The sequence below is a fragment of the Cardiocondyla obscurior genome, linkage group LG29 (assembly GCF_019399895.1).
Source record: "Cardiocondyla obscurior isolate alpha-2009 linkage group LG29, Cobs3.1, whole genome shotgun sequence".
Taxonomy (NCBI): domain Eukaryota; kingdom Metazoa; phylum Arthropoda; class Insecta; order Hymenoptera; family Formicidae; genus Cardiocondyla; species Cardiocondyla obscurior.
Genome location: NC_091892.1, coordinates 432,186 through 447,554, shown reverse-complemented (window position 1 = coordinate 447,554; position 15,369 = coordinate 432,186). Strand labels below are relative to the sequence as shown.

Genomic DNA, 15,369 nt, shown 5'->3' with positions numbered 1-15,369 from the left:
TAGCGACATAGCGACGGTTTAGCTTAGATCTCAATCAAGCTTAATTGGAAAAACATAAAGTAGAGCGTTAACGCGTTCGACTTATTGCTTGGATGTCTATGATCTATAAAACGTATTAAAAAGACTCGAATGAAGTACATATATATATATATATATATATATATATATATATATATATATATATATATATCGCGATATACTGATAAAAATGTATTTATTTGCTTACTAACGAAGGAACTTGTTTCAATCACTTTTGAATTACACAACGTACAACCTAGGCCCGTCGGTAGAATGATCTTACTTTCTATCACATTTTTCTCAATCCTAGTTAGTAGACATGTTCGTGATCGCTTTGGTATTACCTCGCTGTGCCGGCGGCGACGTCTCACTTTACAGGTAGGACAGATACCTCCTACAACTCGGTATCCTTATATATATATCTTAACGGAGAACTTATTCTAGGGCGCTCGTACAAGTAGTCAATTATTATTTCTCAATTGACATTTTGAATATACACGTTTGATCCTGCGCTGCAGTATTGCAGGATGCATTGAAGTGTGCTCGTGAATATCGGACTTATCTCGGGTTCCGCAGCGTATCTTTTGTACTGCGATCAGCGGTATTATCATCGGTGCTCTTCAATTATCGAGGAACGCTTGTAACAATTATACACTCAGAATATTTCGGATAATTACGAGTGACGTTAATTCGTCGGAAACAAAAAAACTTTTCAGTAATTAAAATAAATCGTGCACGTTGCCAATCTCACAAAGAATATCGCTCGAGCGAAACGTGCTCTCAACAAGATCGTTAACAATTCAATCATCGGATTTCATCACGCAATCAATTTAAATATACGTCCGAATCTTAAAATACTCGATTTACATCGAATTTGTTATAACAAACCAGTCTACTCTCGTCGTTTATACATACGCATACAACGCGGCTGTTCAACAGTATTTTATACATTTAACGAAATTGAACGAGGAAGATAAAAACTCGAAGTATCCGAGTATAGACTTTTTTCAGAACATGTAATTCGCAACATCAGCGAAACAGTTAAAAAAACCTTCGATATTCCTTCGTTCGTTCCTAGAAAAAATGTTAGCTTTAATTCTTTGCCGTTCGTATTGATGCCATGAATATCAGCAACTTCACCCAGCCACTATTAACTGTAATGTAGCCGTAATTAAAATAATATTACAATCACTTTGAGCCATTGTACTATGATCTTCCTAAGAGTTTAGGTACAAATAATTTTAAGTACTAGTCTTAGTAAACACAGAATGTTGCAGCACATTATGATCCCAACATCCTAACGTTGCAACAATATTTTATGTTTGATACGGTTACATTTAAACCTCAGACAGTACAGTTAGCACGACGATGCAGCTGCCGATATTCATTAATTTCTATTGACAAAGAAAATATCAACTATCAACACACATCGATGGAAGTCGCAATCACCTAATTAGGCGCTCTTTGATAATGACAACGCCAAAGTTTTATACATGTGTATTTTAAGGAATGCGCAATATGTCGTACATTGTGCAACTGCTTGTAATTCTTTTAGTGCGTTTAATTGCACAAACACGCACCCGCGTATTATAATGTTAACGCCAACCTTTGCTTTGTGTCAAGAAATATAAAATGTAAAAATGTGTACATACACACTTAGGAAGTGTATACACTTGGCAAACGAATTAGCGACCACGAACATTAATCGGTGATGTGTGTTGTTGGTCTGTTATTTTTGTAGCAATTGTTTCATTTGTGAATGTTTGCGTTCGCTGTTCGTTCGCTACGTATACATACCACCTTTAAACATCAAAAGGAGGAAGAAACCTTTACATGTTTGATATAACAAAATGCTTTTTTTTCAGAGCAACAACTTTGTGTCATTTATATCGCTATCCGAGTCGTAATCTCAATTTATTTCGTATGCTTATTATTCATTTGTGACTCTGCTCGTTGTCTCAAAAAAAAAAAAAAAAAAAAAAAACTAATCAAATAATATATTAAATAATAAGTAAAAATTGTTTCGCTTTTGTATCATTTTAACGATAAATATTTAAAACGAAAATTTTTCTTGTCAAAAATATACAAATTTTCTTTTAAAAATTACATCTTTCCAAGCATTAACAGACAATCGAAAAGTTTATCGGAAAAAAAAAAAACTTACGAGCTCTTATAATGAAAATGTTTATGCTAATGAATCAATGTTCAATCGGCAATAAATCAATGTCATTCTTTCATTAATTATCTCTCATCGTTCATAATCTTAATGAAAGTATCGTCAAGTTGCGTGAGATCCTCGGTTAAATTTGCTCAAATTTAAATATCACTTTGTTATTACGAACGTCATTCCTGCAATTGTCAAGTAATCACTCTTCGGGCACATTAACGCCTTATCTAAACTCGGCCTGTCAGGGTGAAACAATTACTTCCGCATTCCCTAGTTCGCCTCGACTTGATACTCGAAACGCATAGTAACCGAACAGTCCTCATCATCCGGGCCGGATTCTGATTATTCGGTGGTGGTCGTCATCGAATCTGTTGCCTGATCCGCGATCGCGGCAAAATTTCAAAGGGAAGTTTTCTAGTCCGCGGGATAAAAGCGGAGGATCGCGCGACCCTGAATCTCTGAATGGCAGAGCTTCTGGACGACGTCCAAAGCTTCCTCGGCGGGGTAGACGGTGTGCGGAGGTGGTTCGATGTCGCCGGAAGCGACCAGCTGCACCAACTCCTGCAGCTGTTCCAGAGTGCCGGGCTCTACCGCTTTGATGGACTGCTGCCGCTCTTCTGCTCGTCGGCTAAACTTGGGCAGCAATCGATCAGCGACTTCTTTGATGACGAAGACTACGCCGCCTTTGCTCAGACACTGCATGCTACGATGGAGGTTGCGTGAAGTTGTACCAAAGTCAATCACCACGTCGACCTGGCCGCCGCAGGCGTCCATTGTGCGCTCTATCAGCTGCTTCTCGTACAGATCTTCATTCCACTGCACCACGTTCACTCTGTAACCCACGTGCCAACTGTTGCTGAATTAATCGTACCAAATAGCAAATGGACCGTTCGATGAATACGAGCATTCCGATTGAGCATATTTTTAAGTAAATCTCTAATTTTGTTTTCATCTACGTAATATTTTTTTTTAACTAATAAGAAAAAGGAAAATTATATAATAATTTTTTGCGCAAAAATAAATTTATGCGTTTCCGTTCAGCAAAATCCTCGTACTTTTTTCGTCGGCCCATTCGAGTTCATTTATTATCGTACCTAGAGTATGACGATATGTCAAAGCTATAACTAATAAATTATATTTTTCAGCTGCACGTGTTTGAACTTGACCAAGTAATTAAATGAAGAATTTACCGCTCGAATTCCTGAGCTATAAGAAGACCGTCGTCTTTAAGAGTGGCTATCGTAGTGGTGACTTTGTCCCTCATGTTACTGAAGTAATACGAAGCGATTCTCAGAGCCCACAAAGCAAGTCCGCCTGTACCAACTACTAGAATCTTGCACACGCTGTTTTCATCTCTTTCCTTCAGTAATGCCTGTAACATTTTATTACCCATTAACGAGAAAAGAACTATATCATCGTCGCATTCTAAAATTCGACAATCTTTTCTTTTCTTCTTTTTTGTTGTCTACAATAGTTTAGTCTAACAACTATCGCATATACGTTTATTAATCTCGGCTGCGTCCTAACTTTACTAACGACGACTTATGTACCTGGACGTGCTCGTGTGCAGAGAAAACGGTGTTCATAGCTAACAAGGCTCCGGCTGGGAGCATCGCCCCTACGCTGAGCGACATGTTGTCCGGCAGCTTGATTAGATACTTGAGATCGTGCACCACCAGGTACTCGACGTAGCCATTGGGGATGCCGTCGTAGGGATAGAGAATGACACGGTCGCCCACAGCGAGCTCGCGGTCCTCGGGCACTTCGGTGCCGAATGATTCAATCACGCCAGCCACCTCGTAACCGGGAAACAAGGCGGCGTCCCGGACCCCGTGGTGCGGCAGGGAAACCGCCGGATAGTCGCTCTCCACGGAGATGTCGGCAGCGAGACTGCTCCCGCTCGAGACCGAGGTCAAGCTCGTCAGGCTTGGTGAACGTCGAGGATGGTAACAGGCCCCAGCGCACATCACCCGGATGCGGGCACCGTGCGCCGGCACGTCCGGCACGGGCACGTCGAAGCTGAAGACGCAGTCCCGTCCGGTGACACTCGGGCTCTCAATTGACAGCTGGCGGCACAGTTTATTCATTTTCTCCCTGCAAAGCAAGACCAAGCTGGCATGAATCTCCCGCATTTCTCTTTTATATGGTATATTATTTTTTATATATCTTAATTACGGATCGCGCTTGGAAAACGTGCATTCATTCTGTGCTACTTATTATCTCGCGTGTTGGATTTATTATAGCTTTTATAGTAAATGTATAGATAGTAAAAATATAATACTAGGTTACGGTAACCATATTTTTCTTTCTTCTCAATATCTGGGTATTGGTGTTTGAAAATAATTTTTACAAAATTAATAATAATATAAAAAAAGAGATACAACGCTCGAGGGTGTCCAACTACTTTTCGAAATCGTTTCTTCTAACGGCCAGATAAAGAGAATTAATTTGCATTTAATTAATCCGCGGTATTACGCACTTTCTCGTTTGTGCAATCACTCGAGGAACGGTCTGATACCAAAGCGGCCTGACGGAAGCCAGCACATTGCCGGCACAAAGAAAAACCCGTCGGACTTGCCGATCAGCTGTTGGAATAATTTCCGATCGAATACCTTGAGACACGTTGTGCAACGAACGAAGGAAGCACGTGATACACGCGTGATAATCACACTTTATTGACGTTAACTGAATGTAAATAAGTTTGAGAGACACGTCATGCACCAAAAGCGTAAAAATTGTCATACATAAGATGAACAATAGCGTAAAAGAAACTTGAAAATTGAACAACGTTTCGTTTGACCAAACGCCAATTTAATGTGAAATGGCATGCAACAAATCCAAGCTTAATACAATACAAGCGAGATATATCTTGGATATTAGAAATATACATATACAATATATATTTTTATTAAGGAAATAAGCTGCTGCATTTGCGGAAACACCGTTTCTAATTTTTTTTTTATTAATCATTATTGTTATTCCTAATCGCGAGCTACTTATATAGGAAACTAGAATTTCGACGTTTTAAGCAGTATTTTTCAAGAATATCCAAGTCCTTGCGTGCCTATGTTGGATACAATTACGATAAGAGTCATTGACATTTAAAAGGAAATAAAAAAGAAAAAAAATTCCGTAATTGCCTACCCGCTGTGGGAGATGGTTTTGTGAGCGATAGGAGCCATTGGTTCCAATTCCACCGGCATAACCGATTAAATTGTGACTACTGTTCAGATTCACTCATAAAAGATTTGAAAACTTTGTCTTCACTGAAAAACGCCGACGACGCAATTGTTGAACGCAACACTGTTTCAACGGTCCTAATGATACTGCGGGGAAAAGAACTCAAGGGAGGAGAAACTGGAGCGGCGACGTAACGAAGAAAAGAAAAAACTCTCGATTCTAAGGTGACGCGAGAGGCTGAAACGTACTAAGCCGTTCTGTTGGCGCGCGTTCGCTTTTATAGGCCCGTATGCAGGCCAGCGCATTTGTGACGACGAGATGGTAGGAAAAGACAACGCGGGGAAGGATGAAAGACACGCGGTCACTCGCCGACCACGTGCAACGACTCTGTTTTTCCCGTCGACGCACCTCGCGGAGACTACCAAGGCTTAGAGTGCGCGAGGAACAGCAGCTGGGAATCGCGCGTGCGACGTCAAGTATCGTTGCGCTGTGTAGGTACTCGATAATAGCATTCGATAATGATTAAGTAATCGTCGAACGGGCTTCTATCTTATTTATTTATTTATTTATTTGTCTTTTTCTTTTTCTTTTTTTGTCGATTTCCAGCTGATTTTTGCCATGTAAGTATTTCATTCCCACGACTTTTGATTCGTTGAATATTACGCTTTTACGATTATAACTAACTGTCGTAAAAGTATTGTATTTAAATTCAATTTGTTAATTAGATTTAATTACGAGTAAATGAGAAATAAAAGATTTACTTTTTCTCTATTACCGTATTAGACTTGTACTAGAATTTATTGGCTGAGAAAGAAAAAGATCTTTCAATCTATATTTGGGAAAGATTCTTTTCTTATTATTTATACATTTAATTAGAAAAATGTGTAATTAAACATAATATTATATTTTTCTGTCATCTTTTAGGTAGATTTTTTTTTTGTAAAACTTAAAACTTGACTTGAAAGTCTTTTCTTATTAATAAATTCCGTTGAATATGCATGTTACGAGCACCGCGTGAATCACGCGTGTTTGTTTGTTGCTCGGTATATCTATATTAATGCTCTATTAGTAGTTAACGGTTACTCATTAGTGGTTAACTGTTTATAAAATTATTAATTAGCTGCCAGATATCTTATTTGAGGGTAATTGCTTTCAACCCTAATGTTGAAAATAATGTTGTCTCATTGTACGTACGTACGTAATAATGCTTTTGCACGTAAAGAAATATCCTTACCTGAGCATTTCACGTGGAAAAGTGATAAAGATGCCCTACATAAACTTGACTGACGTAATTAACTTTGACGATTGCACTTGCCATCCTTGACAATAGATAAAATTTATTTTGAATCCGTGCATGCCGCATAAACTTGACTGATGCAATTAACTTTGACGATTGCACTTGCCATCCTTGATAATAGATAACATTTGTTTCCGCTATTGTCAAGGGGTGGTAATTGCAATCATTAAAGTCAATTGCATCAGTTAAATTTTATCTTTACTAAAGATTTTGGCTTTGTAGAGGAGCGCGAGTTTTGATATATCGACTGCCTCGGGTCTTTTTATCTAGTTTTTAAGACATATATTGTACAGCGTTAAGTTGTCGTTTTGCACAATGTACATTAAATTTATCTGATATTCCGGAAATGCATGCTTCAACACGTTCTTCGAATAAATGTGTATCAAGGCTGGGACATTCGTGATAACACCGCGGTTACGTGGTGACCAGCGAAACGTATTTTATGCCATATTTTGATGTAATTTTTTTATACATCTTATATACATATACATTTAATATTGTTTATTGAATTAAGAAAATGGAGATTATCGTAACGACTGTATTGTAATAAAGATATAAATTTGCGTTGCTCTAAAAGAATATTGGCATTAAAAATATGTATCGCGTTGTACAAACCATGTGGAATAATCGAATCATTGGTTTGGCCTCAATCGTAATTAAAGAGGGAATATTTATCGCAATCAGTTTTGGTGGAGGCGTGTTCGTAGGCTCGTGATAAAAGTTCCAAATTAGCGATTGCTTCGCGAGTATTATTTGACATCGTGAAGAAAATCTGGAAACGATCGTATATAAACACGAGAGAAGTCCAAACAGTTGTTGGGTTTCTCTGCAATATGAAACGTGATAAAGATATCCCTCGAATATCAAAAATATTGATTCAGATCATCTTATCATTTCGAGATAACCGGCTGAAACTTTAATACAAGTATTTTTGCGTGTAATTTAGATTAACAACAAAGATATATCGGTATAAAATAATTTTAATTACCGTATTCTATTAGTTTCAGGTAAAATTTAATAAATTGTATGGAAAAGTTGTATTATCCTTTTTTCGTAAAAACTCGATTTGCGACCTAATGCAAGTTATTTCAAAGACTTTTTTACGTCATCACTCAACGTGACCATTTTTTCTCACCTATTCGTCAAATGATTTACGTGCAAAAGTTTTTTCGATGATTCATAGAGCGCTATTATTTCCTTTCCTATTGTGCAAAAAAATTAATATTTTTTTTATCGCTATAACGCAACAAATTCAAAGATATACATTTTTCTTAAAGGGATTAAATTCTCTGCCGAGATAAAATAAAATCAATGTTATCGAGTGTAATTAAAAAGATATACAAATTTATTAATTGTCACAAATACGGGTGTAAAAGGTCGACAGCTCTTTTCGAGATAAGAATGAATTTCCTAACAAAATGCACTCTGATAACGGATTAATATGCCCGTCAAAAGAGTTTTTATCTATTTCCATAGTCACCGTATCTTAACTACAACCGTTAAGTTGAGTCAAGTCAAGTCAAGTCAAGTCAAGTCAAGTCAAGTCAAGTTAAGACAACATTTAGCCAATTCAAATTAATTTGTATATTATTCTCAATTGAGAAAAACCTATTCGCAGCTCGATTTTCCGCGTTTGCTGTTAAATGGAAGCTGATTCGCATTTTATTAGGTACCAGTTTGCGCCGCAGAAATCCACCTGTAAACAAGTGATCGAAATAGATACGTGCGTTACTCATTACTCACAAGGCAGGCTTAAGTTCTGTTTTTCAATGATAATTATTCTGTTGACTTTTCTAAGCTTTGCGTCATCCTGTGTTTTTTTCTCTCTCAAACTGACACGAGATGATTTATTACAAAAACAATATCGTTGAAACGATCACGATAAACGACGCGGAGATATCCCTGCTTGAACCTACGAAAGGTCTCCAAACCTTTGATTTAAGAAAGATCTCGACTTGGAAACTTTTCTGACGATAGAGATTGATTCTTTCCGAGGTTCTAAATTGGAAATCGTTAATTGTAAGGGGGTTTGATTACATTCCAGGGTTGTTACACCCAAATTTACTTCTTTGTGAATTACAAGTCTACATTTGGAAAAAAAAAGAACGAGCATCAGCTTTTCCTCCTGAACGCGGGGCAGTTGTCGTGTATATCGGAACATTTTCCTCAATTAAAACGTACTTAATTATATATATTTATCGCCGGGGGATGCATTCACGTCACAGCATTTATCGTCAACTATTTCAAGAATTTTTTTTGCACCTACGCGTAAATATTATATTGTAGTTAATACTTGTTTTCAAATAAATGCGCCTGCTGTTGCGAAAACAACATTTAACGACGTAATCGTTTAACTATTTCTGCTAAAAATGACAACCGGCAAAGTCGAGAATCCAAAGAATCGTTAGGGATTGATTTTTTCTTAATAACGGAGGTGCAGATTATTTTTCCTACACAGTCTCGCTTGTTCGCGGGAGGGTGTCAACTTGTTAGAAATTGATACTTATGTTTCGCGACATAGCGCAAGGCATTACAAGCTGCACTTTTCCTAATCTCCTTTGCAACGCTTTCTATTAACGGCGGCTAGGTAGATGTAGCCTTGGAAGATCTTATACCACTTGACCCACTTTAGTGAAAAATATCTGTGATAAAGTGACCCTTTGATAAAGAACGTCCGCGCTTAGATAATTGCAGGCAATTTTATTAAGCTCGACGTGAATAACAAAACGAGCTGGTTTGTACACGCAAACTGAGTAGAAAAAAAAAAGAAAAAAAAAAGTAATAGCGAGTCGTAAACGTAATGTACTTGATATAAAATTTATCAAGTTTGTAGAAATTAGAAAAATACCACGGACATTGAGCACGGATATTCGAACGGGAACAACGCTAGCAATTTCTAAAACATCAGGCAAACAACAGGCCTTATAATGAAAAGACAGCCAATTGTACAGTTGATATTAAGACAAATACCATTTTCTTCGCTACATTCCTGTTGACAATTACGCAACGTTACAAGTCGAAGCACAAGTATTGTTTAATCTGCTGACATCGTGTTCTTACACGTGCAAAAAAAAGCCGCCTCGTAATCTCTCGAGGACCCGCGACCCCTTTTCATACCGTCATAGATATCATATGTTTCAAAGTAATCGCGGCTGCGAACATTCATGTTTAGATATATTCTTTAAGCTTTTTTGCAGCGATAAGCACGTATCGAGTTAATCGGTTAAAAGAAACAACCGAGGAAACTCGAATCATTCGATTCGATGAAGACTCGCACTCAGTTAATGATTTGATCAAAGGTTTTCAGAAGAGTCGGCTTGAAACTCTCTCGTGAATCCGTCGGCCGTCGCAGAGACGCGACGCGACGCGACGCGACGCGACGCAGGTGTCGGGCACCAAGCCGGTAAGATGTGTGCGGCGGTATCGGTGAATTACGTGGTAGGGGAAGTCGGTCGATGCCGCGGAACTGTGGCACGCCGGAATCACGTGCACATCAGCAGGCATCCGCGTGCTCAGCCGTGCCGATCCGCATGGAACACCGCCGCCTCTCATGTCAGCCTCCCGAGCCGAGTGTATAATGCCCGGCGGTGTTCCGGGGCATTTTTAACTCCCTCGCGCGCGCGCTGCTGACGCGTTCCCGATCAGAAGAACGAACGCGCTGCATTACTCATCCGACGCATCATCGATCGAAACCCGAAAAGCGAGCGTTCTTCCTTTCTTTCGACGTTTCAACTTATTGTTACATATGTCAGTTTTGAGACCGTTCAATTCCGCGGCCGCTATGATTTTTCAGCGGGTCTAAATTACTTTCATTAAATATTAATTCCACTTTTTTAGCCACTTCTTATTGATTCAAGCTATGAAAAGAAACGCACGTTTAGCGAAGATGCCGATAAAGAATGATGTTGATTCAAGTTGAAAAGAGAGAAAAAGAAAAAAAAATTTCCTGGGAATGAGATTAAAGGCTTAAAACCTTAAACGAATAAGCGTCTGTGTTTGAGCGCACAGTAGGACGTTTGATAGACGTAGATGTGTTCTAATTGTAGGTCGTAGGCTTCGCTTGGACGATACATTTACTTCGAGAACGTTGACACGTATTAAAACGCCGCGATTGACATATTTTCAAAAGGAAACGCCAAGCTTTTTACGCTCAATTGCTTACGTGTCATTTTGCAATTTCGCGTACAAAGCAATTGCCAAGGTATCAAGCTTCCTTCAAATACCTGGTCGAGTCATCGCCATTAAAATTTAAAAATACCAGATTTTTTTTTTTCTCTCGCAATAACGCGTAAATTGATAAACCGCCTATTTTTCTGACCTATTTATTACGCTCGGAAATCGCGTGATATTTACGATAGGAATATTAATTGGCAAACGCTTGCTTAAGTTCAAAATACGAGGTCAGAAACCTCTCTATTTTAGAAGATAAGTGGGAACGATAATCGTACACGCGTAAGAATAGCGTTACTTGTAAACAGCTATAAATAAGTAATCTCAAAGTGGCGTGCTAAATTAATTGTTGGCCCCAAATGTTATGTTTCGCGTAATTTCGACGTGACGTATCACGTTCTGACATTACGCGATAAACTTTAATATTTTAATTCTTTGCAAATTATAATTATCTTTACTTTCATATTTCAAATTAATAATTGGCTGGCATAGAATAATTCTCATGGTTCTCCTTGCGTTTTTAGGCTGGGAGGCCCTTGTCGCGGACATCGACAAACAAAATTTGGCTCAAGTTTAGTACGCGTCAGCAAATAGTATACATATAGACAATTTTGCAGGCGATTTCAGGCTGGAATGGGCAGACCGACGACGACGACGACTTGTTTTCGACGACAGGCACGTTTCGTTCGTAAGGAACTCGAGGGTCGTTTACATTGTTAACGTGTGATCGGCACACGATCGGTCATTCGAATCAGGTTAGCTGTATTCGAAGGCGTTTGGTTGAGTAGCAAGGTGAACGGCACGATCGAGTTGCAACACTATCGAATGTCTTCTCTTACGTTGCTGCCGCTTGTCTCAATTTTTTTTTTTTTTTTTTTTTTTTTTGATGCAAACCATCCCGCGACGATGTGACAAGAATCGATTATCAATTACTCCGAGTCGGTTGGTCTGTTTAATTAATCATTATTAGCCTCTCGTAAGAAGAAAAAAAAAAAGACTACGTTCGAAAGCGGTTGTTTTGTACTTTCAGATAAGTTTTATCAGCCGCGATTCTCGCGCGCAGCATGCCCTCGCCCGAGGTCTTTATCTCGTCACTTGTAGCTCTTTATAATAATGATCGTTGTAATAGACACTTCTAAGAATAGCATCGTTTATGCATTTTATCGTCGTGTTCTCCAACGATAACAACAGATATATATTTTTTTTTTTTTTTTTTTTAATCTTTACACGACGCCCTGCATTTTTATCGAAAGTGCTTTTCCAAATCCACAAAGTCTTTTGTTCGCGTACCTTTTAATAAATGTATTATTAATTGGCGTGTACTTTCTATGTGGGGCGAAAAGGACAAAAGAACTTGGGATCACGTCCAACTGACTTCCTCGTAAGAAAGCAATCGTACGCTTCACCTTCGCCGTCCGTCTTTGCTGTCTTCACAGGTTGTTGACCTTCCGCAACACGAGAAAGTCTCAAGCTCGCGTTAGAAACTCGCGCTGTATACTTTCCTCAGGTATTTATTTCGCTCGCTGTTTTGTTTTACACCTTCAATTATCTTTTTCGTCCTTTTATTTATATTTAAAATCACGCGTACCTATTATATATTTCAGATCCTAGCATTTTGTTTCAACGTACCAAACGTTGAGCACGCATTTTTTTTACCACAAAAATAAAAAATACGATTCACATATATGCAGTGGTATAATTAACAATTCCACTTGATCGGGATATGTAGGAAAAAAAAAAAAAAGATGATTCTTTTGAGAGGCTTCTTTTGCGCGATACGGAACTTAAAAGTATTCATCATTGACATTTGTTGGAGAACAGGAGGAGATCGATAACAGCTGTGTCGTGCACGACTAAAACCTCTTTACGTGATCGCCGAATCGGTTATACTTGTGGAATTTCCGTCAATAACAATCGATTAAACGATTAATCAGCTGACTTATGAAGCAATTACGAACAGCGGGAATATTTCTCATCTTGAAACAACAGTTCTGTTAGGAGACCGGGAGCAATTAAGTGACGTAACGTGCGAGTTTAACCGTAATAAATGATTTCGAGCTCGTTAAACGATTTCCTTTGAACCTTGTACCGGTTACGTCCAATTGAAGTATTAAAATGTTAGTTCGACGCAATGCGTTTCGTTTCTGCACATATCGCGGCATATTGTTTTCCGTATACGTATATTGATCTCGCGTTACAAGAGCGAGATATTATTGATAAAAATTTAATTCGAAACCCAAAGGCCTACTTCGTACACGAATATTTCTACGCGCACGGAATGCAAAATATACCTATGTATAAGCAATTTATATGAAAAATTAATGCTTCTTCGCGATTCACAAAGTAAACTGGCCCGACACGGCCAGTGGAAATGTCATGATGCAATTCAAGGGCACATTTTGCTAAATCGATGGTCAGTCACGTCAATCGGGCCGTTTTCTTCGTGAAGACAAGCCACCTCGAGATTGAATGCGCATGCCGGGAGCTCGGTCTTTGTTTACACGCTACACATGCGCGGACGAATGGCCTAAATATCGAGAGCATGAAAACTGTTGCTTCGTACGGAAAATGAATTTCACATCGTAGAGAAAACCCTTGCAAAAATAATGGAATCGTCGCGTGGTTTAGACCGTCAGGGCGTTTACGACGTCGATTGGCAAGTGGCGCAAGGGGAACTTAACACACCTAACCGCACGCACACGTAGGTGCTGATCTAACGATCAGCTGTTCGACAGGTGTTCGGCATTGCGAATGCGGCACACTCTTGGCATCTCTTTAATCAAGTATATAATAATTTATGCTAACGGCAAAACTCTCCTGAATTGGCTGCGGGAGCTTATCCCCACGATATATTGGGAGGATCCGTAAACACAAGGATTAAACTGTTAAGGATCCGATATCCGAAATGCGAGAAAACGCCGCAGCCGAGCAAAACCACGATTTCAATGACAAATTCTTAATTAATTCTACCGTAAGCTAGAGTTATCGCGTATCGTATCGCGAGATGACCGAAGGAAGCTTATTAAATTTATTATAAAATTATTCCGTAACCCGGTTAAAAATATTAATTAATAATACATATATCGACTTTTCGATATAGTATAATGTCATTCGCTTTGACACGGCTCCGTCAAACTGATTTAGAGTAGAGAGAAAAATAAAATGCGGTAAAGAATTTTCTTCGACTGTTTAATGTAAAATGTAAAATGCACCGGAAAAATTCTACTAATAATGGGTAAAAGCAGGGTTGATTAGGAAGTTACGTTACATCCGGACGTCATTGTCAAGTTCGTCGCACGAGGAATACTTACGGGGGAAACGAAATGCATTTTGGATTTGTTAAGAGCCATAGAAACCACCTCGATTCCTTGACACGATTTGATATAAACGAGTTGTATGTATCTTATTTGATACAACCCCGTCGAAAACATTGCCAAGTAAATAAAAGGTTTCAGAGATCCTCTATCTATCTACAATAACAGTTGGAAACTGCAATGTTTTTATATCTATTTCTTAACCGTCGTCCACGGGGAGGAGGGATCTCGACGAGCTGGGAATTTTGTCGGAGGCGGCTGTGAGAAAGAACGGGCTAGTCAAGGTCAGAGTCACTCTTACCTTGAAGATCGACCGCGTTGGAAAAACGAGCCGGTGATCCAGGCGACGATTTTTGGAAGCGACCGGGCGCGCGTCGAATTCGACGTTGGAGCTCACTTTTCTTCGTGAAAGTTGCCGAGTGGCGCGTCGACTTGTCGGAACGAAGCTTTGCGAGATTCTGATGGGCTTGATGAAGGAGGGTCCACCCGACGACGAGGGCGCTTCAAGGGAACCGCGGCATCGCGCCGACTCCGAAAAGTCGGCTCTGCAAAACCGATGTTGGAACGCAGATAGGTTCATGGAAGGGATGCATCATCGATCGCTCGCATCGTTCGAGGTCTACGGCCTTTGAATGCCAGATTCTCCTTCCTTGCGACTACTTGTACTTTCAACGGTGAATATAGGTGACGGGAGGTCTTCTTTTCAAGCTGGATCAACGTGTTATCTGCGAACCCTTTTAGCAATCCGCAGTCTCGTCTTCTCAATAAAAGCATTGGAACGCGTTCGAGCTGTTCCTGTTGAATTGAAAACCATAGAGAGTAATTGATTTGATAAATTACGAATTCATAGAGTGACAAATGACAGGACCTGCTGTCTGTTTCATTTTTCCAACTACGAGCTGTAATTTGCAACGCCACGAAATGTTATTTTCTGTGGTTATGTTCGGGAGAGTCTGTGTCGGAGACACGATGTCAAGAATTATTTTGTTTTCAAAACTGTTTAATATAACATTGTAGTTGACTCGATAATAAGTTGGGTTATTTTTCTAAAATTTATCACCTATGTGTAATTTATCACCTATGTTTCAAACTTGTCACATATAAACTTCGCAAAAATCAAGCTACTTCCTGGCACATTTTAGACGCGTGAGATGCCATCTTGTTGAAGTAGACGTACTGCTCTTAACGGTCGACAGGGTAGCAAACGTAGCAAACTTGACTGC

The 15,369-nt window shown here is 39.2% G+C and overlaps 1 protein-coding gene across 4 annotated transcripts; it reads right to left on the bottom strand.

The window, feature by feature from the left end:
* Window positions 1-197: 197 nt before the first annotated feature.
* On the bottom strand, window positions 198-15,303 carry Drat (Death resistor Adh domain containing target). Of its 4 annotated transcripts, none has more exons than XM_070673633.1 (5): window positions 15,225-15,303; window positions 14,448-14,941; window positions 3,736-4,279; window positions 3,376-3,557; window positions 198-3,035 (listed from the first exon to the last, which is right to left on the bottom strand). In XM_070673633.1, the coding sequence occupies exons 3-5, from the start codon at window positions 4,270-4,272 to the stop codon at window positions 2,600-2,602; spliced, it is 1,155 nt and encodes a 384-aa protein (XP_070529734.1). In that variant the 5' UTR covers window positions 4,273-4,279; window positions 14,448-14,941; window positions 15,225-15,303; the 3' UTR covers window positions 198-2,599. The 4 variants fall into 4 exon arrangements, with proteins under 4 accessions (XP_070529734.1, XP_070529735.1, XP_070529732.1 ...); XM_070673634.1 differs by lacking the exon at window positions 15,225-15,303 and adding an exon at window positions 15,015-15,185; XM_070673631.1 differs by lacking the exons at window positions 14,448-14,941; window positions 15,225-15,303 and adding an exon at window positions 5,330-5,716.
* Window positions 15,304-15,369: the final 66 nt, after the last annotated feature.